Source organism: Heterodontus francisci, chromosome 17 (genome assembly GCF_036365525.1).
Source record: "Heterodontus francisci isolate sHetFra1 chromosome 17, sHetFra1.hap1, whole genome shotgun sequence".
Taxonomy (NCBI): Eukaryota; Metazoa; Chordata; class Chondrichthyes; order Heterodontiformes; family Heterodontidae; genus Heterodontus; species Heterodontus francisci.
Genome location: NC_090387.1, coordinates 40,776,879 through 40,804,451, shown reverse-complemented (window position 1 = coordinate 40,804,451; position 27,573 = coordinate 40,776,879). Strand labels below are relative to the sequence as shown.

The following is a 27,573-nucleotide window of genomic DNA, read 5'->3' as shown; positions in this document are numbered from 1 at the left end:
ATTAATAATGGGAGATTTCATATGAAATTGGATCCCAGACTTTCTCATTAGATTATTGAACTGCTAACTTAAATGGATTTTACTCATAAACCCTGTAAGTCTGACAAACACAGGAGAATACAATTCATTTTTACTGGTGGAATATGAAAGCTCAATGAGGTGCTATAAGTGACCATAGAACCCCTTGACTGACTAATGATCCATTTAATACATAGAGTATGAGATATCTTCAGATGTTTATTTTTTGGGTAAGGTTTCTGAATAAATGTTGCAGTTGCCACAGTATTGTCTATAGTAGACTCAGTGTTGCATTCGCTCAGCTTTTGCAATTCTGAATAGAAATTGTACTTCAGAAGTTTCATCTCTGATGTTTATGTATTTACCTTCGTGGGCTGAGTCACTATTCTAAGTCATATTACTAAGAACGATTTCTGAAACCTTGTTGAGCAGAGGTTTATTTTCATATTAGTCCAAACTGTTTATAAATTTTTGGACCAATTTTCAGATTTTGACCATAACATTAATATAACATTCAATTTATTGTTTATTCAACAAACAGCATCTCCAAAAAAGGATAAGCAATCTGTTTCTTTGTTTGGCCTTAAACCTGAAGGTGCTAGTTTCCTGTGGCTTCCCGAAGCCCACTTTGAATAATTTCTGTGTTTCTTCCTACTTTATAGTCACTATTCAAGAACAAGATTATACAAGTGTCAACAAAGGCATGCAATAAATAATTACTGTAGTGAGTTTGTAAAAAAATACATCTTAATTAAAGTAGCTTTGGTGCTCAAAACCTCTTATTTTGAAGCTACAGTTACAATATCTCAAAGGATTCAAATTTTTTTTCCCAAGGTTGTCAGAAAGAATGTCAGACAATTCCATTTTAACTATTGAGAAATTGTGATCGGCTTGTAATCTAAATGGGAGAAAATCATGAGGTCCTGCACTGACAATATAACTAATCCTCACTCCCTTTTCCCCACCAAAAATAAAAGTTTCCACCAGGAATTTGTATGTTGCCAGTACAAATTACATTGAGAGATTTTAATGTATGTTCATTGAAGAAAACATGTGGGCACAACTGACAATTAGCTAAATATGGAAAAAGTTTTGAGTATGTAGGTGTGATAAATTGTACCTTCTGAGTTTTGCACATTGATTCTCTGCAGTTCAGCCATCAGTTACAAACTTGGGTGGGTTTACTGAACCTGTTGATTATTACATACTTTGCCATCAGGAATAGTACAACTCTAGTGTTGTGTAGTGGCATTTTTTAAAATCTTAGTTTATCAATTTATAAACCTAGTATGAGATCTCTGTTATGCGGAAAACAGAGCTCTCACCCCCACGTACCTGATGGTCAGAATCAGTCACCTGGGGAGTAGTCTTCTAAACCTATCACTGAGCTGATTATAACTTGGAAGAAGGCACAGTCAGGCATTTAGTATGAGTCACCCAGCTGCACGATTCCACAGATACCAGGTTTAGGATAGTAGCTGCAGGATAACAACATCCTTCAAAAGTGTATTGTTGTAATTTACACTGTGGAATATATAGTAGTTTAAAATGAATGAAGTCAGGAAAAATTGATAGTCATTGTTTTTTGTCTTTTGATGGTCTGGCAGCATCTGTGTAGAGAGAAACAGAGTTAACGTTTCAGGTCTGTGACCCTTCATCATTCAAGTTCTGATGAAGGGTCACAGACCTGAAACGTTAACTCTGTTTCTCTCCACACAGATGCTGCCAGACCTGCAGAGTATTTCCGGCACTTTCTATTCTTATTTCAGAGTTTGAGCATCTGCAGTACTTTGCTCTTACTTTGTCTTTTGATGTTTGTCTTTATAGTTCTTGCACATACATCTGCAGCCCACTACATAGAAAATAGGAGCAGGAGTAGGCCATTCGGCCCTTTGAACCTGCTCCACCATTCATTATGATCATGGCTGATCATCCAACTCAGTAACCTGTTCCCGCTTTTGCCCCATATCCTTTGATCCCTCTAAACCCAAGAGTTATATCTAACTCCTTCTTGAAAACATACTTTGTTTTGGCCTCAACTGCTTTCTGTGGTAGCGAATTCCACAGTATCATATCAGTGGTGCTAGAGGAGCGTTTCACAATGAATTGTCGACTGATTGCATAAAATAGAATCCATGGAAACTGCATGTATTATTTTGTAATGAAATTGCATAGGTTTGCAATATAGCTATACGGAGAGTTCCATGACTCAGTCTCTCATTGTCACTTGTGATTGCAAGAATTCACTTTGGGTTTTTTTTTTCTTTTCCGAACCCTGCCTTCACATCCTTCCTAAAGTGTGGTGTGTAGAATTGGACACAATACTCCAGTAGAGGCTGAACCAGGGTTTTTTTAAAGGTCCATCATAACTTCCTTGATTTTGTACTCTATGTGGCTATTTATAAACCCTGGATCCCGTGTGCCTTCTTAACAGGTTTCTGAACCTGCCCTGCCACCTGCAACAATTTTGCACATATACCGCCATGTCTCTCTGGTCCTGCACCCCTTTAAAATCATACCCTTTATTTTATATTGCTTCTCATTTTTCCTACCAAAATTTATCACTTCACATTTCTCTGCTTTAAATTTCATCAGTCACGTGTCCGCCCACTCATCTGGCCTGTCTATGTCCTCTTGAAGTCTATCGCTACCCTCCTCACAGCTCACAATACTTCCAAGTTTTGTGTCATCTGCAAATTTTGAAACTGTGCCTTGTACACCCAAGTCTAGGTCATTATTATAGATCAAAAAAAGCAGTAGTCTAAGTACAGATCCCTGGAGAACCCCACTGTATACCTTCCTTCAGTCCAAACTCAACTGTTCACCACTGTTTCCTTATAGGAATATAAATAGTAAAGGATAGTAAGGCCATATCCACTTCATATACATGCTGCCATGTTCCCTTTTAATTCCCTGAGTTTCAACTTTGCTGGCTAGTCTATTATGTGGCACTTTATCAAACACCACATCAACCACATTATCCTCCACAACCCTCTCTGTTACCTCATCAAAAACGCAATCAGTTTAGTTAAACACAAATTGCCTTTAACAAATCCGTGCTGGCTTTCCTCAATTAATCCACACTTGTCCAAGTGATAATTTTGTCCCAGATTATCATTTCTAAAACTTTAATGCGCACTACTGAGGTTAAACTGACAGGTCTATAATTACTAGGTTTATCCTTGTACCCTTTTTTGAATAAAGGTGTAGCATTTGCAGTTCTCCAGTCCTCTGGCGCCACCCATGTATCAAGGTTATGGCCAGTGCCTCCACAATTTCTTCCCTTACTTCCCTCAGTATCCTCGGATGCATCTGATTGGGTCCCAGTGGCTTATCAACTTTAAAGTACAGCCAGCCTTTCTAATACCTCCTCTTTATCAATTTTTAGCCCATCCAGTGTCACAACTACCTCCTTTTTCACCGTGACTTCGACAGCATCTTTCTTGGTAAAGACAGATGCAAGTCATCATTCAGTACCTCAGCCATGTCCTCTGCCTCCCTGCGTAGAACTCCTGTTTGGTCCCTAATCGGACCCACCCTTCCTCTTATTACCCTTCTGCTATTTATATGCCTATAAAAGATTTTTGAATAGTTGTTTAAAGTGGCAGAAGTCCACAGGGAGTGGTGTGGCAGGTGTCAAAGGAGTTTTTGCCAACTGCAAGGCTTACACCCAAACCAGTTGTACCCAGTCATGGGTGCACTAGTAGGCATTCTCGCATGACTTGGAACAATAACAGAGGCCAATCAGAGAAGAACGAGCTGCTGGAAGGGGGAGAAGGGATCTCAGCAGGAAGTCATATCCACTCAGGAGGAGGTCTTGGGTGTCTTGCAAAGAATTAAGGTAGATAAGTCCCCAGGGCCTGATGGGATCTACCCTAGAATACAGAGGGAGGCAAGGTAAGAAATTGCTGGGGCCTTGACAGAAATCTTTGCATCCTCATTGGCTACAGGTGAGGTCCCAGAGGACTGGAGAATAGCCAATGTTGTGCCTTTGTTTAAGAAGGGTGGCAAGGATAATCCAGGAAATTATAGGCCAGTGAGCCTTACGTCAGTGGTAGGGAAACTATTAGAGAGGATTATTCGGGACAGGATTTACTCCCATTTGGAAACAAGCGAACTTATTAGCGAGAGACAGCATGGTTTTGTGAAGGGGAGGTCGTGTCTTACTAATTTGATTGAGTTTTTTGAGGAAGTGGCAAAGATGATTGATGAAGGAAGGGCAGTGGATGCTATCTATATGGACTTTAGTAAAGCCTTTGACAAGGTCCCGCATGGCAGACTGGTACAAAAGGTGAAGTCACACGGAATCAGAGGTGAGCTGGCAAGATGGATACAGAACTGGCTCGGTCATAGAAGACAGAGGATATCAGTGGATGGGTGTTTTTCTGAATGGAGGGATGTGACTAGTGGTGTTCCGCAGGGATCAGTGCTGGGACCTTTGCTGTTTGTAGTATATATAAATGATTTGGAGGAAAATGTAGCTGGTCTGATTAGTAAGTTTGCGGACGACGCAAAGGTTGGTGGAGTTACGGATAGTGATGAGGATTGTCAGAGGATACGGCAGGATATAGATCGGTTGGAGACTTGGGCGGAGAAATGGCAGATGGAGTTTAATCCAGACAAATGTGAGGTAATGCATTTTGGAAGGTCTAATGCAGGTGGGAAGTATACAGTAAATGGCAGAACCCTTAGGAGTATTGACAGGCAGAGAGATCTGGGCGTACAGGTCCACAGGTCACTGAAAGTGGCAACGCAGGTGGATAAGGTAGTCAAGAAGGCATACGGCATGCTTGCCTTCATCGGTCGGGGCATAGAGTATAGAAATTGGCAAGTCATGTTGCAGCTGTACAGAACCTTAGTTAGGCCACACTTAGAATATTGCGTGCAATTCTGGTCGCCACACTACCAGAAGGACGTGGAGTCTTTGGAAAGGGTACAGAGGAGGTTTACCAGGATGTTGCCTGGTCTGGAGGGCATTAGCTATGAGGAGAGGTTGGAAAAACTCGGATTGTTTTCACTGGAACGACGGAGGTGGAGGGGCGACATGATAGAGGTTTACAAAGTTATGAGTGGCGTGGACAGAGTGGATAGTCAGAAGCTTTTTCCCAGGGTGGAAGAGTCAGTTACTAGGGGACATAGGTTTAAGGTGCGAGGGGCAAAGTTTAGAGGGGATGTGCGAGGCAAGTTTTTTTACACAGAGGGTGGTGAGTGCCTGGAACTTGCTGCCAGGGGAGGTGGTGGAAGCAGATTCGATAATGACGTTTAAGAGGCATCTTGACAAATACATGAATAGGATGTGGATAGAGGGATATGGTCCCCGGAAGTGCAGAAGGTTTTAGTTTAGGCAGGCATCAAGATGGGCACAGGCTTGGAGGGTTGAATGGCCTGTTCCTGTGCTGTACTGTTCTTTGCTCAGGGAGCAATTCCCCTACCTAGACCTCAGCAAGGAACAATGGTCAGGGTTTTATGTGGCCCCCTGAGGCAGGGGGAGGCACAGAGTATCGAAATGGGTGGAGGAGTGGAAGGCCCATCGCCTCCCCATTGCCAAGTGATCTTCCCAGAGCGGGATAGGTTGACGACAGCCTTCCCACCCAGAGGCTTCAAGTGACCTATTAACAGCCAATTAAGGGCCTCTTCCTGCCACTACTGGGATCTTATCAGCGGCGAGGGTGCCTCTGGCATGCAGGGAGGGTGACTTGTAACACAAGGCGCACTCCCTGCGGACTTGGGGGGAGTGCGGGGGGGTTCCTCCTCCGTGGGCAATCTGTGGCCTACGGAGAAACTCTGCCAGGAACCACTTTACCCACCTCCCCCCACCCGCCCCGGGGCCTGCCTTCCCCCTGGACTGCGTGACCACCACCCCCCCCACCGACACTCCTCGCCAGGGCTTTCTGGACTGGCCTCGGTCACCCCGCGGCACTTGCCTGAAGTCTGGGGTTCCAGCACTGGGCCCGGGTCCAAGGTCTCTGCACAGTCTGTGGCCATTGCCTTAAAGGGACGGGGAGTCCCGGTTCCTGAAACTTATATTTAAAAAGACCGGGGGTGGGCGGGGGCCGGTTTGGCACAAAAAGGCAGAAGCCTGCTTTCCCCCCCGCCTTTTCAGCCCGGCACAGGAGCCCCACCTCCAACACAAAATCCAGCCCAGTATATGAGATGCCTGCGCTTCAGTAAGGACATCCTCACTGAAATTTAACACCTGCTGCAGCCACAACTGCAAGTTCAGTATAAGACACTAGTTCAGCCTCAGTTAGAGTATTGCATCCAGTTCTGGGCGCTGCACTTTAAGAAAGAAGTGAAGGCATTGGAGAGGGTGCCGAAAAGATTCACGCAAATGGTTTCAGGGGTGAGAAACTTCAGTTATGAAGACAGATTGGAGAAATTGGAACTGTTTTCCTTGGGGCAGAGAAGGCTGAGAGGAGATTTGATAGAGGTATTCAAAATCATGAGGGGTCTGGACAGAGCAGATGGGGAGAAACTGTTCCCACTCGTGAAAGGATCGAGAACGAGAGGGCACAGATTTAAAGTAATTGGCAACAGAACCAAAAGCGACATGAGGAGAAACATTTTCCCGCAGTGAGTGGTTAAGGTCTGGAATGCACTGCCTGAGAGTGTGGTGGAGGCAGGTTCAATTGAGGCATTCAAAAGGGAATTAGACAGTTATCTGAAAAGGAAGAATGTGCGGGGTTGTGGGGAGAAGGTAGAGGAATAGCACTAAGTAAATTTCTCATTCGGAGAGCCAGTGCAGACAAGATGGTCCAAATGGTCGCCTCCTGTGCTGTAACAATTCTGTGATTCTGTACTTTTAGGCATCTGGCTCCTTCTCGGCTGAAACTGGAGGTAACTGCAACATCTCGCAGTTTGCCATCCACTGTTGCATAAGGGAGCTCATTGAAGCTCTCTATTCAATGACTATATTACATTCTGTCTTGGCAGAGGGAAGCAAGTGGAGCAAGCAGCTTTGCGTGGATTGCAGGCTTCCCCATGGTACAGGGTGCCATTGGCTGCACTCAACATCTCTTTCCAGGCATCGCATGTCAATTCTGCTGTATACCAGAACCAAAAGGGATGTCACTCCCTCACTGTTCAGCTGCTGTGTGGTCATAGGCACTGAATCATACTGGTCAATGCCTGGTATCCAGGCAGCAGTCCTGATGCCTTCATTCTGCAGCAGTCCACTGTGCCACCTGCATTTGAGCTACCACGGCAAATCAAAGGTTGATTACTGGGCAACAGGAACAATCCACTGACAAAATGGCTGATGACTCCCGTGCAAAAACCAAAGCACACGTGCACAGCATGCCTACAATGAAAGCCATGCTGCCACACAAAATGTAATAAAGCAGACCATTGGTGTGCTGAAACAATGCATCAGCTGCCTGGAGCACTCCGGAGGAGCCCTGCAGTACTCGGCAGAACGTGTGTCAAGAATCGTGGTGGTTTGCTGCATGTTGTACAATCTCATTATCATGAGAGCACAGCCCTTGCCACAAGCTATACAGTGAGAATCTCAGGAGCATGAGGAAGCAGAGGAGAAAGGAAGGAAGCAACATAGACAGCCCTTTTCTGCCCAGGCTATCTGTGAATAACTCATCCGAGAGCAATACTAATAATCACAACCCCAAATCCCATTCACTAACAGTCCCACACCTTACCTTCCCTCTGTCATAAACTGAATCAAATGGAGCTACAAAATAAAATGGTATACGAATATAATGTAAAACAAGGTGTGTGACGTGAGGGAGACTAGTAAAATAGTTTCTCACTTCAAAATCTGTTTAAAAAAAAAACCTTATTGTTGGCCAAAGTTAATTCTATGCTTGTGTTATATAAAAAAAAAATTGCTGGAAATACTCAGCAGGTCTGGGAGCATCTGTGGAGAGAGAAGCAGAGTTAACGTTTCAGCTCAGTGACCCTTCATCAGAACTGGCAAATGTTCGAAATATAATAGGTTTTAAGCAAATAAAGCGGGGGTGGGGCAAGAGATAACAAAAGGCAAGGTGTTGATAGGACAGAGGGTCACAGAGAATAACTGACCAGAAGGTCATGGAGCAAAGGCAAAGAGTGTGTTAATGTTGTGGTGAAAGACAAAGCGTTAGTGCAGAGAGGGTGTCAATTGACAGAAAAATGAACAGCCCTGGCCCAAAGCACAAACATGGAAAAAGTGAGTAGGCATATGGTTAAAAAAAAATGAATGATGAAACAAACTAAAAGAAAATAAACAAAATTAAAAATAATAAAGAAAAAATAACTAAAAATAAAAAGGGGTTGGCTCGTCATGCTCTGAAATTATTGAACTTAATGTTCAGTCCGGCAGGCTGTAGCGTGCCCAATCGGTAACTGAGATGCTGTTCCTCGAGCTTGTGTTGATGTTCACTGGAACACTGCAGCAAGCTCAGGACAGATATGTGGGCATGAGAGCAGGGGTGTGTGTTGAAATGGCAAGCAACCGGAAGCTCGGAGTTGTGCTTTCGGACTGAGCGGACGTGTTCCGCAAAGCGGTCACCTAATGTAGAGGAGACCACGTTATGAGCAGCAAATACAGTAAACTAAATTGAAAGAAGTACAAGTAAATCACTGCTTCACCTGAAAGGAGTGTTTGGGGCCTTGGATAGTGAGGAGAGAGGAGGTAAAAGGGCAGCTGTTCCACCTCCTGCGATTGCATGGGAAGGTGCCGTGGGAAGGGGACGAGCTAATGGAGGAGTGGACAAGGGTGTTGCGGAGGGAACGATCCCTTTAGAATGCTGACGGGAGGGGAAGATGCGTTTGGTAGTGGCTGTCTTCTATGCTTGTGTTATTTGATTCTTCAAACAGATACTGCAACAACAAAGTCATTATTGCACAAAGTAACACTCAGCATTTCTACCAATTTTGTGTTGACGAAGCATACTGAATAGTTACTTTAAGTTGAGTGCCTTTCAATTTTGCTGCTTTGATGTCTGAGCACCTCATTGAACCCAGTCCTATAAAGGTATTCTATAAGGAACTCACTAGAATTAGTAAATAAATTATTACTTGTTTATATCATTAATTACGGTTTGAAGGTAACTTTTCATGTCCGTGGTGGCTTAGTGAGAAGGTTCAAGCTCCACTTTCAGGACTTGAGCACATAATCAAGGCTGACACTCCAGTGTAGTACTGAGGGAATGCTGTACTGTCAGAAGTTCCATCTTTCAGATGAGATATTAAACCAAGACCCTGTCTGCCCCCTCATATGGAAGCCAAAGATTCCTTGTCACAATGTTGAAGCAAAGCAGAGGCATTCATCTGCTGTCCTAGCTAATATTTGCCCCTCGGCTAACATCACTAAAACAGATTATGTGGACATTATCACATTGCTGTTTGTGGGACTTGTGTGCAAATTGGCTGCCACATTTCTTCCTTTGCAACAGTGTCTACACTTCAAAAGTACTTAATTGGCTGGGAAGCACTTTGGGACATCATGAGGTTGTGAAAAATGCTATATAAATTCAGTCCTTTCCTTATAAATCACTATTTTTTTGAAGTGCAAATATATTGTGAATGTAATCAATGTTGAATGTCCTTAATGGATTCAGTAGTTCAAATTTATATGTCTGGTTCTCCAACTGAAGTACACAATTTTTTATTCCATGGCCAACTCAGGATTTTCTTAACCTCCTTACAATGTAGAGAACTATAAATAGAACTTGTATGGAACAAAAACAGAAAATGCTGGAAACATGCAGCAAGTCAGGCAACATCTATAGAGAGGAAAGACGAGTTCATGTTTTGGGACCCCTTTTCGAAACTTTTTTGGTAGAGGCATAGAGGGATGAAGCTGGCACCCTTGCTGAGTATGTATTATTCAGGATCAGAAAGCAAAACACATATTGAAAATATGGAAAAGGGTGAGATTGAAAGGAGAGGTGGGTCAGAAGAAAGTGAAAGGGGATCAGGAGGTAGGCTAGCATCCAACTATTATCGCACCTTACAGTTCTTGCTACCTGATGGGAAGAAGAAAATTTTTTTGGTAAATACTGGATAAAATTATGGATGGATGGAACTGAGGACCCGGACAGCTCTGCAAGATTGAATTTTTAATTATGGGTGAATGAGAAAAAGGGTGAAATTTAAGCTGGAACCCAAATTCTGAGGCAGTGCTGAAGACAGGTGCTGAAAAGGAATTTTAGCAAACATATGATGAGAAACAAGACCAGAAAGAGATAGTGAAGGTGAACCATGTAAGAAAGACAAATCATGTCAGAGAGTAATAGAAAGCAAAAAAAAACTGCAGTTGCTGGGAATCTGAAACAAAAACAGAAAATGCTGGAAATGCTGAGCAGATTAGGTAGCATCTGTGCAGAGAACATTTTCAGGTGTGAAATCTTTGTCAAACCTAATATGTGGCGTTGTTTATGACTTCGGCATCTTTACCACAGTTAATTAGAATGTATAGAAAGATAGGGGAAGGTTTCCTCTCTCTGCAATGAAATTGCAGCCAAATGTATAAAGAATGGTTCACAACTTCATTACAAAGAAATCTTTTCACCACCAATGAATTCCTACCTGATGCACAATCCTTTTTAAACATTTGCTTTTGGAGAGTCCTATATGCATTACCCTCCTGAATTTGTAAAGAAGCAATGATTCCAATTATTTTAAGTTCTGTTGCTTTCCTATATAAAAAGTGAAAGTTTCTTTCCCTCAACCCTGGCACCCTTCACCTTGAACTCAAAGTATATACGCTCCCAATATTTTGTTACAGAAACAATCTGTTAGCATCCTTGAGGGAAGTGGTGAAGAGTTTTAGTTAAGCTCCCTTTTCAAGTTTATATGGTGTGAAAGTGAAGGTCAGTACTATATTACAGTAAAACAAATATTTAAAGATGCATGCTCATATTCAGTCCCTGATCCATTTACAGGTGCAGTAGTTGTGAGTTTGCTACAACAAACCTGAACAGCTTAAAGTGTCACATGAGGCGCCATCCACAAGAACAGCAGGTTGTTCAGTTGCTGGAACAGTACAAGTAAGTAAATTATGAGTGCAGTTCAGTAGTTGCAAGTGAATAAACAATTATTTTCTTTGATGGAAAATTATGTTTCAGTTTGAAGTTCGTCAAAACTGTAAGACTAAATCGAAGATAAATCAATCTGTGGCTTGCATTCACCTAGATACCAGACCGTAAGTTAGTTCAAGTATGGAATTTCAAGGAGCTGCCCAATTCAACACTTTGAAGGAATGGGGAGGGTTGGAGGGATAAGGGCAAGGGGAAATTATAGCATTTGTTGCTTATAGCATCCTAGCATTTGTTAATTTACTAACCTTTTTAAAATCTCTCCAGACTTCATGAGTTGTATTGAAAGCCCAGCTGAATCTGTTTGCTATTTCCAGATTTAAGTATGATACCCATTCCTGATGCTAATCCACCAATACTCTCACTAGCTTTTGAACTGTTAGACAATGAATCAAAGGTTCAGCAAACAATACTGCTGTTTAAGTGCGGATGTAAAATACTGAGGTAATTTTCTATAAAATACCTAATATTTGCCTTAATTGTTTATCACTAAACTATGGGTGAAACTTGCAATCCCTATATCGGGGTGGGAATAGAGGCAGATGGGCCATTTTCCTGGCGGCAGGCCAAGTTAATGGCCAATTATTAGAGGCTGACTAGAATTTTCCAGTTGGCCTGTCGGCCCCGTGGCATCAGGAACAGGCCAGCTGCCTGGCGGCAGACCAGGGGCGGGGATGGCCAGTGCTCCAGGCAGGCTTTGAGACTCTCCCCACCTACCTAGCTGTAGGCCACCTTGTGGAGGGATTTCCCCTCCATGATGGTGACCCAGCAGCTGTGGCCATTTTTTAATTTAAAAGTTTTCAAAGTTGCCAAGAGGGTGCCCCCTCTCTCTTACCTGAAACAGCAGGCTGCAGCTCCTTTTGAGCTGGAGGGCCCCTATTGGTCCTCCAGCTTCAAAAGCCTCCCTGTCGTCCTTAATTGGACGGCAAGCACGCCCTCTGGCCACTAATTGGCCAATTCAGAGAAAATCTCTGCATGGCTGTTCCCCACACAGCTCAAGGTCAGGACCCCCATTTGATCCTGGTGTCAGGATCTCGATGCAAAATCTTGCCCCATAAGTCTGAAGAGCATTTTAGCAAAGTACCAAATGTATATGTTCCTAATACACCCACTCACTTCACTAGTTCATTTAAATTGCTTTTTAATAATTGACAATGCCTTTGCAGAATGTATGCTTTGATGTGCAGATGCTATAATCTGGTGCAGCCACATAGTTGGAGAGTTCATTTTTGGGTGGGGCTACTGGTAAAAATAATCAGTGGAAGATGACTGGAAAAAATGCATACATTTATGTTACTAGTTTAAAATCCATTTACTCTGGTTCCTAAATTCTGCTGGAAAGTGTTGAAATATATTTACTAGCTTTAAGCAGATTCTTCCAATTAATGAATTTTAGATTTTTTCCCCTTAGTGTCCCTGAATAATAAGTATTTTGAACTTTAGAATGTATTGAAATATGGTAACCAGAGTGGAAGCTTTAAGTGGTATATCATTGCATATCCACTTGATTACATCATATGATATGTTGTATAATTTTGGGAATTCAGAAAAATTCTTCATACAATCGATCTGCAATTTAAAAATTTGACTTGCATTACCTTTGTAAAGTCAGAATATGAAATTCTTCTTTTCACCAGATTGAGCATCATGTTCAAAAACCTGAAAATTAGCCAGTGGCAGTGTAGTCATTTGAATATTAATCAAGGTTGCAATTCAGATGTATGACCCTATGGTTAAGGGCCTATTTCTGTAGCTGTGAGACTACTTGGTTATATTGGGTTTTATGAATATATTGAATTTACCTGGATGAAAACAAAATACAGATCAATTTATCTGGTTCTGTTTCCTGATAGGTGTTCTTTATGTGGTTATGTGTGTAGCCATCCTCCGTCTTTGAAGTCCCATATGTGGAAACATGCAAGTGATCAAAATTATAATTATGAACAGGTGAATAAGGCCATAAATGAAGCCATTTCTCAAAGCAGCAGGTGAGGATAAATGTATTTGATAGTGCAAGCTTTTAATGGTACTTTTGTTGTGAACGTTTGATTCAACTCTACAGAAGTAGTTGAACATCTTCAGATTTAGTGATTGGACTAAGCACTGTTTGATTAACTGTGATTTGAATAATTTTCAATGCTAGGTTACACAGTGTTTGTACAGGTAGGAGTTTATATTTATGGTTGTGTAGAAGAAAAGTGGGTTACTGAGCATGGAGACGTTCTTCTCTTTGGGAGTGGAGAGGAGATGGTCAACCCCACTAAGGCTCTGATTTTTGGTGAGCAGGAGGGAAGTAAGAAGGTAGACTCCCACTTCACACAGTCAATTTCTATTCATTCTCATTGGGAGGGGAGAAGAAGGTGGGGGGGTTAGTAGGTACAGAAAATAGGAGCAGGAGTAGGCCATTTGGCCCTTCGAGCCTGCTCTGCTATTCAAAAAGGATCATGGCTGATCATCTAATTCAGTACCCTGTTTCTGCTTTTTCCCCCTATCCCTTGAACCCTTTGGCATTAAGAAATATATCTATCTCCTTCTTGAATATATTTAATGATTTGGCCTCCACTGCCTTCTGCAGTAGAGAATTCCACAGGTTCACCACCCTCTGGGTGAAGAAATTTCTCCTCTTCTAGGTTCTAAATGGCATACCCCATATCCTGAGACTGTGACCCCTGGTTCTGGACTCCCCAGCCATCAGGAACATCCTCCCTACATCTAGCCTGTCTAGTCCTGTTAGAATTTTATCGGTTTCTATGAGATACCCTCTCATTCTTCTAAACTGTAGTGAATATAGGCCTAGTCGACCCAATCTCTCCTCATACGTCAATCCTGCCACCCCAGGAATCAGCCTAGTAAATCTTCTTTGCACTCCCTCCATGGCAAAAACATCTTTCCTCAGATAAGGAGACGAAAACTGCACACAATACTCCAGATGTGGTCTCACCAAGGCTCTGTATAACTGCAATAAAAGCAAAATACTGCGGATGCTGGAAATCTGAAACAAAAACAAGAAATGCTGGAATCACTCAGCAGGTCTGGCAGCATCCGTGGAAAGAGAAGCAGAGTCAACGCTCCGGGTCAGTGACCCTTCCTCGGGTCACTGACCCGGAGCGTTGACTCTGCTTCTCTTTCCACGGATGCTGCCAGACCTGCTGAGTGATTCCAGCATTTCTTGTTTTTGTTGTCTGTATAACTGCAGTAAGACATCCTTGCTCCTGTACTTCCTCCACCAGTGGGAGAGGAAGCTTTCTTCACTGGGGACGTGATTTTATTGTCGATGTGGGGAGGAGAAGGGTTTTGGGTGGTAGTGATAGAATGGTTACAGCAGAGAAGGAGTCCATTCAGCCCGTCTAGCCCATGCCAACTCTCTGCAAAAGTAGTTTAGGTAGTTCCACTCTATGCCCTGTCCCCGTAGCGGTGCAATTCATTTTCTTTAAGGCGCTTATCCAACTCCCTTTTCAAAGCCACGATTGTATCTGCCTCCACCCACTTCAGGCAGTGCATTTCGGATCCTAACTACTCACTGCATAAAAATGTTTCTCCTCATGTCACCTTTTGATTCATTTGCCATCACTTTAATTCTGTGTCCTCTGGTTCTTGATCCTTCCAGTAGTGTGAACTGTTCCTCTCTTATCTACTCTGTCATGGTTTTGAACACCTCTATCAAATCTCTTCTCAACCTTCTCTGCTCTAAGGAGAACAACCCCAGCTTCTCTAATCTATCCACATAACTGAAGTCCCCCATTCTCGTAAATCTTTTCTGCACCCTCTCTAAAGCCTTCACGTCTTTCCTAAAATGCGCTACCCAGAATTGGACACAATACTCCAGTTGAGGCCGATCCAGCGTTTTATGAAGGCTCATCATAATTTCCTTGCTTCTGTACTTTGCCTGTATTTATGAAGCCCAGGATCCCATACCCCTTTTTAACTGCTTTCTTAACCTGCCCTGCCACCATCAACGATTTTTGCACATATACCCCAGGTCTCTCTGGTCTGCATCGCTTTTAGTATTGGATCCTTTAGTTTATATTGCCTCTCTTTGTTCTTCCTACCGAGATCCCAATTCCAATTTTCTACTCGAGGAGGAAGAGGTTTGTAGGTGGGGATTCTCCTAACGACTGCTGAATTTTGGATTAGATAATTATTCTCTGAAGGCTGAGGTTGGGGCCAAGTAAACAAGTTGTGTTGAACTGTTCATTCCAGCAAGGCAAGTAATGGGGGGAGGGTGCTGGTGTTCAGGCACGGAAACCCCTCATCATACTAGGCCTCTTTACTGTATCCAGCGCATCACGTTTCAGGAGACGCAGACAATTGATGTAGTGTCTATGGGATGGCAGTCAGTGCATTGCTTAGTTCTAAGGGGAGATTAATGCCATGAAATTAAAATTTTTAGAGAATAGACACGCACTGGGAAGCTCAGCCCTAGGTAGCTATATTTTGCACTGCCACCACAGTCCCAAAAGAGACTGGAGGCCTGAGGAAAGCACTGGCTTAAAAAAAAAATTGAGGATTATTTCTAGCCTGGAGGGAGGAACATTAAAAAAAAGGTCTCCATCCTGTATTGCACCACTTCATAACCAAGGGGAGGAAAACCAACTGCTCCACCATGTCACCCAGTGGCTGGAGCCTGCTACTACATTGTCACAGGCTCCCATTAATGAGAAAACCGTATTTAAAATGAAAGATGTCGTCAGGTGCGGACACTATTAATATGGAACAAACCAAAGCACTTTTTTTTGAATGGAAAGGTTACAGGAAGTGCAAAAACTTACTTTCTCTGTGTGTATTTTATATCAAATCTCTAACTTGCTTTAGGTCTCAAGAACCTCAGAGGAAGCCTTCAGCTGAGGATGTTGAAGAAATATCATCACCATCAATTCAGCCTCCTCCTATAATTTCTGATAAGCTTGTGTCAACTCCAGAGACGATGGGCCACATTACTGATGAAACCAGAAGCCCTGAAAAATGCCAGAAGTTGAATTCAGACATAAATGTCTCTGATTCACCAGGAAAAAGTGGAAGTCAGACTCATGCTGGCATGGAGTACTGTGTCCTACTGTTCTGTTGCTGTATCTGTGGATTTGAATCCACCAGTAAAGAGCTGTTGATGGACCACATGAAGGAGCACGAGGGTGAGATAATTAACATCATCCTCAACAAGGACCACTGCTCCCAGCCTGAACAGAGCGGCTCTGACTAAATCAACCTGACGAACCTATATTTACAATACATATTGCCTCTTTGTGGATGAAGTCATGAGATAAGCTTGTACTAGTATGAACAAAAAGTGAATGTTAACATTTCAAAAAGTGATTCTTGTCTTTTTTAAATGTTGTAAACATTACAGTTCTCACCTTTGTAAGAACTTACTGCAAGTAAAACCTTACATATAAATAACCTAGATGCAAGCAAGATGCTCAAGGAACATTTTGATATTTCAATTTCTCTTACACTGCTCCACATCACGTCCTAAATACTGTCATTTTAGGCACAGATGGTATTTCTGTATTTATTAAACTTTTTTTATATTTATGCATGTAGTTTTTAGCTATTGCATAGAACGGTTAGATGGCGGTGAAGTTTTTGCATTCACAATGCACTTTGCTCATGGTGCTATTTTATAATACTGTCACTGAACAAATCTCTTCTAAGGACAGCAATAGGTGAAGGAGTTATTGAGGGGAAGCTTTGTCCTTATTAAATTTCGAACAAATGTTTTGTTCAAAGTTTTGGTTCATAACACAATTTTCTGGGGAGCTGTTCTTATCTGAGTCTACACAGGTATTCCTTTATTTAGGAATTGCAGCAGGCTGGCTTGAAACACAGTAGCCTCTGATACGTGCTCTACAATTCCACTATAAATAGAAAGGAAAAAAGCCTTATCTGTAGCTTGTCCCATGTTAACACTTTTTTTTTTGTACATCTTTAAAAGACTGTCATGCTTTAATCTGTCTTATTTTTTTTGTTCTGTGAATTCCTAATTTTACAACAGACAGATTATCTTTGAAATTCCATACAATATGTTGAGTTATTTCAAAGGGGTCAGAAAATTGGCTTTGTTGCAAACATAGCGTACACTGGCATTTTAAAACTTTTTTTTATTTGGAGGAGTGGATATTGCTAACTTTAGTTCAGTTTAAGGTTTGCGAATATTCACAAGGGTTGTGATGCTTCAGATGAAATATCTAGGCTTTGAGATCTCTATTTAAAGGGAGTATACAGAATCTTCATTTTAATATGTTGTATCACAAGTGGAAATTATTCAAAAGCATCTTTAATGGACTAATAGTTATAGAACCATTAACTCCTCAGACGTTTGTCCTGGGCTTTTGTTGGTAGAGACTACCACTTACATTAAAATAAATATTCAAATTTTGATTTGTAATGAGTCCTTGGAAAGTTTATAATTTTTGATTTTACTGCTTAAAATTATGATTTCCCTCTTTTTTAAAGAAATATTGCACTGAATCATATGTGCTGAACAAGCAGTATATGGTACCTTGCTAAGATTCAACTTACAACTGATAAAATAGTCCATTTGAGAGCACTTAGTCCACTTAAAATTTGGCTATGTAATTGAAGGTATCATACATTTTAAATTTATGCTGGATTTACTTTTAACAGACAAGAGAAAGTTGATGTGAATAATATTTAAAAGATGTAAAGATTTTTTACAATGAGTTAAGTGTTTTGCTTTTAATGCAGGTATTGTGACTGAATGATAAATGGACGATTTTACCTTTGAATTTACTGTCCATTTTTGACCTTGATTATTTTTTAAAATACCCTGAAATTTTAACTCTTCAGTTTGAGCAATAAACTGGCCTTATAAACAGCAATTAAAACAGTTGAAAATCTATTTAAAGTTTAAATATTTGAGGAAATATTTTGCTATTTATACCCAGTGGTATCTAAAATGAAGATATGTCCTTTGAGGAATATAAAGACAGCACTGTCTTCATGTACATATTTGGTTAAATTAGTACTTGGGTGTGAGAAAAGCTAGAAAAGTGATTTGGTTTCATCATGAACCCTACCACAAACAAGTAAAGGAATAATACATTTCAGTAAGAACTATTATGGTGTAGTGTCAACAGATAAAAGGAGGTTGCCAAACTCTTTCCCATGAATTTGCTGTCCCTTTTAAAACGTGAAGATTGTGTTTCAGCGAGATATCCTTGCCTACTGCAAGGTAAATATGTACTGAATATTCTGTGGCAAATGCATTTGATATTGCCCAGTAAAACTTACTGTATGTATTCAACATTAGTCACTTTCTTTGTTACTTGAAAGGAAATGCAAAGGTTATTGTGTTGAACTTTGCCTGACTTTTCACATTTTCAAAGCTTTGGCTATTGACAATTACTTTGCACCACAGATTGTGGAACTGAATGAAACATTTCATAGAAATCACTAAAATAGCCCATTTTCCACTGACTAAAATAGGTAAACGCAGTGCTGGGTTAAGCCCAATTTTTTTGGTTATATCAGCCGTATAAATTGGCATTATATGTGGGATTGTAATTGGAACCTGTTTGGAATGGTTTGAATGTTTACTTGAAACCAGCAGTTCGACCTAATCTTTTCAATGTTCTCTATTTTAGACAGTGTTTCAATTATATTGGAAAGCATAGAAAATTAATCACATCATTCTATCAGTTTCAACCCCTGTGATCGTGCAAATTATTTCTGCTACAATTCCACATATATAATACATCCTTTAGGTTTACTTAGCATTTGCCTCTGACAGTTTGGATCTTTTGTGGTCAGTGGTTAAAAAAAGTGCGGCTACAAAAGACCCAGCGTATGGCGTTAAAAGCTAACCATATTAATCAGTGCAGTGGTGCCAAACCTATTATAATATATATTTGGTAGCAATCAGTTGTTGCAGATACATTTTATAAGCAGCAAAAGCTATTGGCAATATTCAGGTCTTTTAACAAGCTTTATAGAAAATCTTTATCTGAAAACTAAAATTGCCAATATAAAACATCTTTTTCCTTTTATATTAATGGTAAAAATGAAGAAATTAGAAATTTGGAGGCTTTTTAATAGGTTTTATTAAAATTTTCTCCTTTCAATAACAGTATGATTTTGATTTTTTTCATGCGTTCATAGAAGCAACATACCTGCTTTGTAAGTTAAAATGGGTACTTTGCACAGTAACTTTCAAGTACTGCAATTAAACAAAAATCTATTTTTGTTACTGTCCTTGTGATGCAAAGGTTATTAATAGAATCATAGAATGGTTACAGCACAGAAAGAGGCCATTCAGCTGTTCATGTCCATGCTGGCTCTCTAAGAGAAAGTCAGTTAGTCCATCACCCTGTCTTTTCCCCTTAACCCTGCAAATTTTTCTCTTCAGATAACAATCCAATTCCCTTCTGAAAACCACGATTGAATCTGCCTCCACCACACTCTCAGGCAGTGCATTCCAGATCCTAACCACTCATTGCATTAAAAAAAAGTTTCTCTTCGTGTCGCTGCTGCTTTTTTTTCCAATCATCTTAAATCAGTGTTTTCTGGTTCTCAACCCTTCCTCCAATGTAAACCGTTTCTGTCTATCTGTCTAGACACCTCATGATTTTGAACACCTCTATCGAATCTCCTCTCGACCTTCTTTTCTCTAAGAACAGTCCCAGCTTCTCCAATCTATCCACCTAACAGAAGTCTCATATCCCTGGAACCATTCCCATCTTTTCTGCACCCTCTCCAATGCCTTCACATCCTTCCTAAAGTGCATTGCACAGAATTGGATGCAATACACCAGTTGAGACTGAGCCAGTGTCTTATAAAGGTGAACCATAACTTCGTTGTGTTTGTACTCTGTGCCTCTATAAAGCCCAGGATCCGGTATGCCTTATTAACTGCTTTCTCAACCTGCCCTGCCGCCTTCAAAAGTTTGTGCACATATAACCCCCAGGTCCCTCTGCTTCGGCACCCCCTTTAAAATTGTAGCCTTTGTTTTTTTATTGCCTTTCCTCATTCTTCCTACCAAAAATGTATCACCTCACACCTGTCTGCATCAAATCATATACCACATGCCCTCCCATTCTCCCAGCCTGTCTATGTTCTCGTGATGTCTATCACTATCCTCCTCACAGTTCACAATACTTCCAAGTTTTGTATCATCTGCAAATTTTGAAATTGTGCCCTGCACATCCAAGTCTAGGTCACTAATATAGATCATGAAAAGCAGTGGTCCTAATACCAGCCCCAGTGGAATCCCACTATCCTCCAGTCCGAAAATCAACCGCTCCCCCCTACTCTGTTTCTTGTCACTCAGCTGACTGCATATCCATGCTGCCACTGTCCCTTTTATTCTATGGGTTTCAACTTTGCTGACAAACCTAATATGTGACACTATCAAATGCCTTTTGGAAGTCCATGTACATCATCATCAATCCTCTGTTACCTTATTGAAAAATTCAATCAAATTAATTAAACATAATTTGCCCTTAACAAATCCGTGCGGGCTTTCCTTAATTATTTCAGGCTTGTGACAGTGACTGTTGGTTTTGTCCCAGATTACCGTTTCAAAAAGCTTTCTCGCCACCGAGATTAAACTCATTGGCCTGTAATTGCTGAGTATTACCCTTACATCCCTTCCCTTAATATGTCTCCTAAAACTCAGCAGTGTTTGGGAAAACTGTGAAGCCTAAATGGCCTGGCACTTGTGTGAAAAACAATAATAATAACAATAAAGGGCCTTGGTTGAGTGTGCTGCTAAAATCCAAACTGCTAGTGTCTGAGAATTTGTACATGGTGAATGGATCTGGAAAATTTCAGGTTTTGTCCCAATTATATGTATTTATTTACACAGTACATTATTTGGCCACCAGCGATTAAATGTCTGATGCAGTCTGGTTTGCAAGGTGTTTGTGTTTATATCGCTATTTTCAAACCAGATAAGAATGGTTTGCTTTCAAATTGCAATATAAATGGGACTAGGATTTTTGAGAAATTGAATTCATTGTGATAGTTGTAACCTATTGATAGACAAAGCAACATCCTATTAATGTAAATAAGTGAGTTCAACTTAATGTATGCAGAGTACTTGACACTGTGTAATGTCTGCTGCATTGGTAAAATCTCAAAATCTTACATAAATTCTACTACTGACTAGAGAAACATTATTAACCTATTTTACATTAAGTTACCAGTGACTGACACTGGGCTAGAGGACATACTAAGGGACAGGGGAAGAAGAATATTAAGTCAATAGCTAGAGGTTAAAGAACTGCTTAAACAGCTGTATACATGTTGTTCCATACATTTAAGAATCAATTATGGATATTCGTGTTTCCAGGTTATAGTGGCCGAAAGGATAAAGGTAAGGATCTATCTGAATATTGGTGTCAAAAGACTTTTGTTCCTCTTGAAGCCGAATTCAGCTTGGCTCGTAAGGAGTTTACGAGTACGTCCTCATTACTGAACCCTGAGCTATTACAAGATTGACTGAAAGATTAAGTTCTGCGCATCATTGGTAGAGAGAAAACTGTAAACTGCCTTACTTTACAAAAGTTTATTTTATGTGATCATGCCACAAGTATATGGTAAGGAGAAACTTGCTTTTGTGAGACATTATTGGATTTAACTGTTAAAAGGTATAACCCAGAGCCTTTATATCCCAACACAAATGTCTTTTTATTCCTGTTAGTTTGCATCCCATTCACATCTGATGTTATATTTTCGATTTGTTTTTTGCTTACATTTCCAATCATAAAATAAATCCAAAATCTATGAAAAATATTAAAAGCTTCATAAGATGGCCACTAGCACCGTACTTGGATAGTTTGAAGCACTTAATTAAAATATAATATATAATTATTAAAGATCCATGATTGTACAAGGAAAGTTTCAAATTTGATATCTGAACGGATATGACAAACTGTTTGTTACTTAAGAATTATTTTGAGTACATGTACCTTTTCTTCCCAGGTGTCACCAACAACACTAAAACATTTTGTTAGCCAAAACATAGCACTCTAGAAAACTGACAATATTTTTTGATAATGGAACTGTATGAGTGTACGCGTGTAGGAATGTGTATTCAAGTTCGATCCGCACGTTAAGCTGCATGCCTTAATGCCAAAAGCTATATGGATCTCTTACTATAGAACTGATCAAACTTTTCTGTGTTAACAAAACCAGACCTGTAGTACCTCTAATTATTGTACTTCTTAAAATGTTGTGTAACATTAGCTTAATTTATTTTACTTGTAATGTTTGTCATCTATTATGTTTTATTCAGTATACCATTTGTAATTTGGTAATAAATCTTTGTCTTAAAAAAACTGAACAAGATACATTCGATATATCACTTTTTTTTACTTAATGTGTTATCTCCAAATGCAGTTCTGCTTTATTCAGGGGAGAGTTAAGTGCTAGCTGGTCAGAGCTTTGTGCTGTGATCGTAGAATTACGTAGCAACATGGAAACAGGTCATTTGACCTAACCAGTTCATGTTATTGTTTTATCTGCCAGAAGCAGTGGTCCTAATCCCATGTGCCCATATCACTTTATTCCCCTTCCCTTTAACCACCCATTTAGTCCACGCCTAAATGTTAACCTGGGTGTTGAATTTCAGATGGCAATGGTTCAAAAGCTTTATTGCCATTTACAAAAATATGATCCTTGTTATTCTTTAGCTGGCTTTGCATACAGCTTGAACAGTGAAAGATTGATAAATGTATTGGGAGAATGCATCGCATGTGTGAACAATAAAAAAGGGATTTTACTTCTGCCAAATCGCATGGTAAAAATGAAAACGCAGTCTACTACAACTACTACTTTTGAACTAAACTTATAAATGTAAAACTCATTTAACCTCTCCTGTGACTGAAAATTGCCTTTATGAAGCAAAATATTTTTGTTATGCTTAACTCTAAAATGTTTTCACACACACATTGAAAACAACGTGTCTATGTTCCATTAGTGTCCTAAGCGGTGTGTTTTATTGAGAGGTTATACATGTGTTACCTGACCTTGTGTACACTACTCTTTGGCAGCTTGACTACAGGATATATGAATTTTATAAACTGAAACAGGAAGCAATTTGCAAGAACAAAATCAGGGTAAAATGAAATAATATGACAAGTGCTTAAGCTTGCTTCTTGCCACCTAGTTGCCAGAAACAACTTAATTTTCAAATAATGTAAAAAAAAGTAAAATATATTAATTCAGTGCTCTACTTATATTACTTTAACGAATGTTAATTCTTTCAAAGAAAGTGTCTTGCCCACTAAAGGCATGTCCTATTCATAACTTTAAACATGGACTGTATTAAGCATCCATCTCTTCACAGTTCATCTCATCCCTCAGTAAGCCAAATAACAGACAGCCACGAAAAGCCTTTGGCAGAATTTAGGTGAAATCCTTTCAAATTTTTAAATGCACAGTGGCGCAGTGGTTAGCACCGCAGCCTCACAGCTCCAGGGTTCTGGGTACTGCCTGTGCGGAGTTTGCAAGTTCTCCCTGTGACTGCGTGGGTTTTCGCCGGGTGCTCCGGTTTCCTCCCACAGCCAAAGATTTGCAGGTGATAGGTAAATTGGCTGTTGTAAATTGCCCCTTGTATAGGGAGGTGATAGGGAATATGGGATTACTGTAGGGTTAGTATAAATGGGTGGTCGTTGGTCGGCACAGACTCGGTGGGCCGAAGGGGCTGTTTCAGGGCTGTACCTCTAAATAAAATAAATAAAGTATATACGAAAGTAATATATCTTCAAGGACAAAAAGTGCGTTTTGAAAACTGGCAAAGAGGGTCTTAAAAACAGAACGTTCTTCAGAGGGACAAAAATCGACTGAATGTTGTGCCTCAAATTCTAAGTCGGAAGTAATTGGTTTTATATATATATATATATATATATATATATATAAAAAGATCTATGTTGCATCCCATCTGACTTTGTATATTAAACCATAACACACACTGACAGGATATGCCATTAAAGCTATTATTTTTGTATTGTCGAACAACACAAGGGAACGGTTTCCTGTAACACAAAACCATTGTTTAAAAAGTCTTGACACTTTAACAAAAAGGTCAATCAGCAAAAAGCACATTGTAGTTGTGAGAAATATTAAAAGTCCTGTAGAAATGATAGTAAAATCTCCAGAAGTTCTACTGGTGCTAATTTTAATGCAAGGTTTTGAAAAACACACAGCTATACTTCCTTTTCGTCAGAAAGCTGAGCGATTAATGAAAAATACTACATTGATCGATGGGTAAGTAAATTATATTCCCAATTGTGTCGAAATTGCATATTGCACTTTGTTTTAAGATTTTCTTCACTGAATCTGAAAAATGACAGCTTATATTTTCAAACTTGATTATGTAAATTGCTGTGAGTGTTAATATTTGGATTAGCATAGGACCCTGCACTGGGTTTCAAGTGAATCTGGAGCAAAAGCAAATATTTGCATTTTGTGCCCTGATTACATGTTACAAGGTCGTCAAGACGGACACATCTAATCAGTTATGGTACTAAGTCAGTGTTTTTACAATTATTTTAGGCATGTGAAAGTTGGTCCATCAAATTAAGTTTAGGATTCTTGACTTACTGGCTCCAAAATGGTTAGATGGCCTTGTACAAACAGAAATCCATTGCCAGTTTGAGTTGTGAGCACAATTAACTAAAAAAACAAATCACCTAAGCAGGCCTATCATTTCCTAGCTTCTCTCTCTCTTGTCCTTCTTAAATAGTGGTGTGACTTTGGCAATTTTCCAACCCAAAAGGGACAATCTCTGGATTGGGTAGTCACTATGTGATCACAATAGCAAACAGTGGTGGGTTTAAATCCCTGATATGCAAATAATAGATACTAAGAACATTTGCAAGCAGCATGGTAAGTGACACAACTTGCAATAAATAAATGTGTGTTCCCAATATGTTGCTGACTCCTTATAACGCACCAAACCTCATCAAACAGTGATGCTACGAAGATTGAGGTTGAGAGCTTCAGTAGCAGCCACTGCTTGCCTCTCTACAATCCAAAAAAAGTAGGCATTAAACCACTGAATATGTGTTCACAAACCTGGCCTCCAGGTAACGTCTTCCTGCTTCTGTTGTCCCAAGCCTCAGAATTCTCATATGAATTAGGCAAAAAGCTGTTGTCAGCATGGTGAAAAAATCTACAGAGGGCAGCTATGATATGCTAGCTATCTTAATCTTCTAAATGTCTAAGGTAATGTATCCAGATTACTCCTCAATTGCTTGCCTTGAGGTTGAAAGGAATATTAAGTGGGTGAGTTGATTTCATGCTGTTGTCACATATCTTTGTTCATTATGAGTGATTATATATAAAGACTGGAGTTTCAAAGATGGTACTATTCCCTCCAGAAGAAGTGTACTGTGGTTCTTTTCCCAAGTTTATCAATTATCTGCCATCTACACAGGGTTCGGAGCAGCACAGTAGTTCAGCTTATAGCGGTAAGTTTTCATCTTCATAGCCTGGGTAATATGGCAGAGCAGATCGCTCACCCCTTGTAGATTCTTTCTTTTGGGCCTCCTTATCTCGAGAGACAATGGATACGCGCCTGGAGGTGGTCAGTGGTTTGTGAAGCAGCGCCTGGAGTGGCTATAAAGGCCAATTCTGGAGTGACAGGCTCTTCCACAGGTGCTGCAGAGAAATTTGTTTGTTGGGGCTGTTGCACAGTTGGCTCTCCCCTTGCGCCTCTGTCTTTTTTCCTGCCAACTACTAAGTCTCTTCGACTCGCCACAATTTAGCCCTGTCTTTATGGCTGCCCGCCAGCTCTGGCGAATGCTGGCAACTGACTCCCACGACTTGTGATCAATGTCACACGATTTCATGTCGCGTTTGCAGACGTCTTTATAACGGAGACATGGACGGCCGGTGGGTCTGATACCAGTGGCGAGCTCGCTGTACAATGTGTCTTTGGGGATCCTGCCATCTTCCATGCGGCTCACATGGCCAAGCCATCTCAAGCGCCGCTGACTCAGTAGTGTGTATAAGCTGGGGATGTTGGCCGCTTTAAGGACTTCTGTGTTGGAGATATAGTCCTGCCACCTGATGCCAAGTATTCTCCGAAGGCAGCGAAGATGGAATGAATTGAGACGTCGCTCTTGGCTGGCATACGTTGTCCAGGCCTCGCTGCCGTAGAGCAAGGTACTGAGGACACAGGCCTGATACACTCGGACTTTTGTGTTCCGTGTCAGTGCGCCATTTTCCCACACTCTCTTGGCCAGTCTGAACATAGCAGTGGAAGCCTTACCCATGCGCTTGTTGATTTCTGCATCTAGAGACAGGTTACTGGTGATAGTTGAGCCTAGAACACACCCAATTTTAATAACATGGAATGGAAAATTGATGGAGTCTACAATGGCCATCCATGCTACCAAATTACTGTCCAGGTGGTGAATAACCCCATGTTCTCCTTGGTAAGTGGGAACAAAATCCTGCATGGAAAGAGCGTATATCCCGTAGTTATATGTTACTGATATGATTTTTTTTTCAATTGTTTGGTTTGAAATCTCAAGTATGTTCTGACACAAATGTAATTTCTTTGTCTGGCTTCAATTATCATTTTGGCTTCTGTAGTGCTGGCTGCATTATGAACACAATATTAGTTTTGGATGGCTATTTCTGCAAGTTACAAGAATAAACATCCTTGTCTGGTGGGCTGAGGCAACTGAGTTTTAGTTTCCAACAAATGCAGTTTAATTTGTTAATGTTGATTGCTCAATTATTAGTGCTGTTACATCAAATATCACTTTGAAAGCCAACTGCACAACATGTTAATAATCAGTTATCTGAGGTAATTCAAAGTACTTGACCAATAAATCAAGCTATTCCATTCAATTCCAAACCTCATAGGGTAATTAATATGCAATGTAGCCGTTTTGATTGGTTGTGTATAGAGGAAAGGCATGGGTTGACCCTGCAAGAGTGAGTGCGCCAATGAGTCTTTGCAGTGCCTTTGATGGAAAGTTCTCTGGCCAAGGTTCCATTTGTGCGCTCACCTGAAGTTGCTTAGCTGGTCGGTCCATAGCTGGCAGAGATTGGACTATTGCAATCCTGTGGTAATGTTTTACCATGTAAGAAGTAGTATCTGTTTTCAATATATGTTGAAATATCGCAAAGTATTTACAGCACAGAAACAAACCATTTGGCCCAAAAGGCCCATGCTAGTGTTTGTGCTCCACATGAGCCTCCTCCCACCCTTCTTCATCTGACCCCCATCAGCAGGTCCTTCTATCCCTTTCTTCCTCATGCTTATCTAGTTTCCCCTAAAATTAGTTTATGCTATTTACCTCACTCCTTGCAGCAGTGAGTTCCATATTCCAACCACTCTCTGGGTAAAAACATTTCTCCTGAATTCCCTATTGGATATATTAATGACTATCTTATATTTATGGCCCCTAGTTCTGGTCTCACCTGCAAGTGAAAACATTTCTACTTCTACCCTATCAAACCCTTTCATAATCTTAAAGATCTCTATCGGGTCTCCCCTGACCCTTCACTTTTCCAGAGAAAAGAGCCCCAGCCTATAATGATGGGTGTA

At 40.6% G+C, this 27,573-nt stretch overlaps 2 protein-coding genes across 4 annotated transcripts in view; both read left to right on the top strand.

The window, feature by feature from the left end:
• Positions 1 to 22,301, top strand: part of znf507 (zinc finger protein 507) — a 72,454-nt gene extending 50,153 nt beyond the window's left edge. For 2 of the 3 annotated variants that reach the window (XM_068049330.1, XM_068049329.1), the window contains exons 5-7: positions 10,899 to 11,003; positions 12,905 to 13,039; positions 15,864 to 22,301. In XM_068049330.1, the coding sequence (XP_067905431.1) occupies positions 10,899 to 11,003; positions 12,905 to 13,039; positions 15,864 to 16,248 (625 nt within the window). In that variant the 3' untranslated portion in view covers positions 16,249 to 22,301. The remainder of the gene's footprint in view (positions 1 to 10,898; positions 11,004 to 12,904; positions 13,040 to 15,863) is intronic. The other variant, XM_068049331.1, reaches the window with a different exon arrangement.
• A 1,826-nt stretch (positions 22,302 to 24,127) lies between these two features.
• LOC137379187 (dipeptidase 1-like) overlaps positions 24,128 to 27,573 on the top strand; it is a 40,523-nt gene continuing 37,077 nt past the window's right edge. The window contains exon 1 of the mRNA XM_068049901.1: positions 24,128 to 24,275. Coding sequence (XP_067906002.1) covers positions 24,148 to 24,275 — 128 coding nt within the window. The 5' untranslated portion in view covers positions 24,128 to 24,147. The remainder of the gene's footprint in view (positions 24,276 to 27,573) is intronic.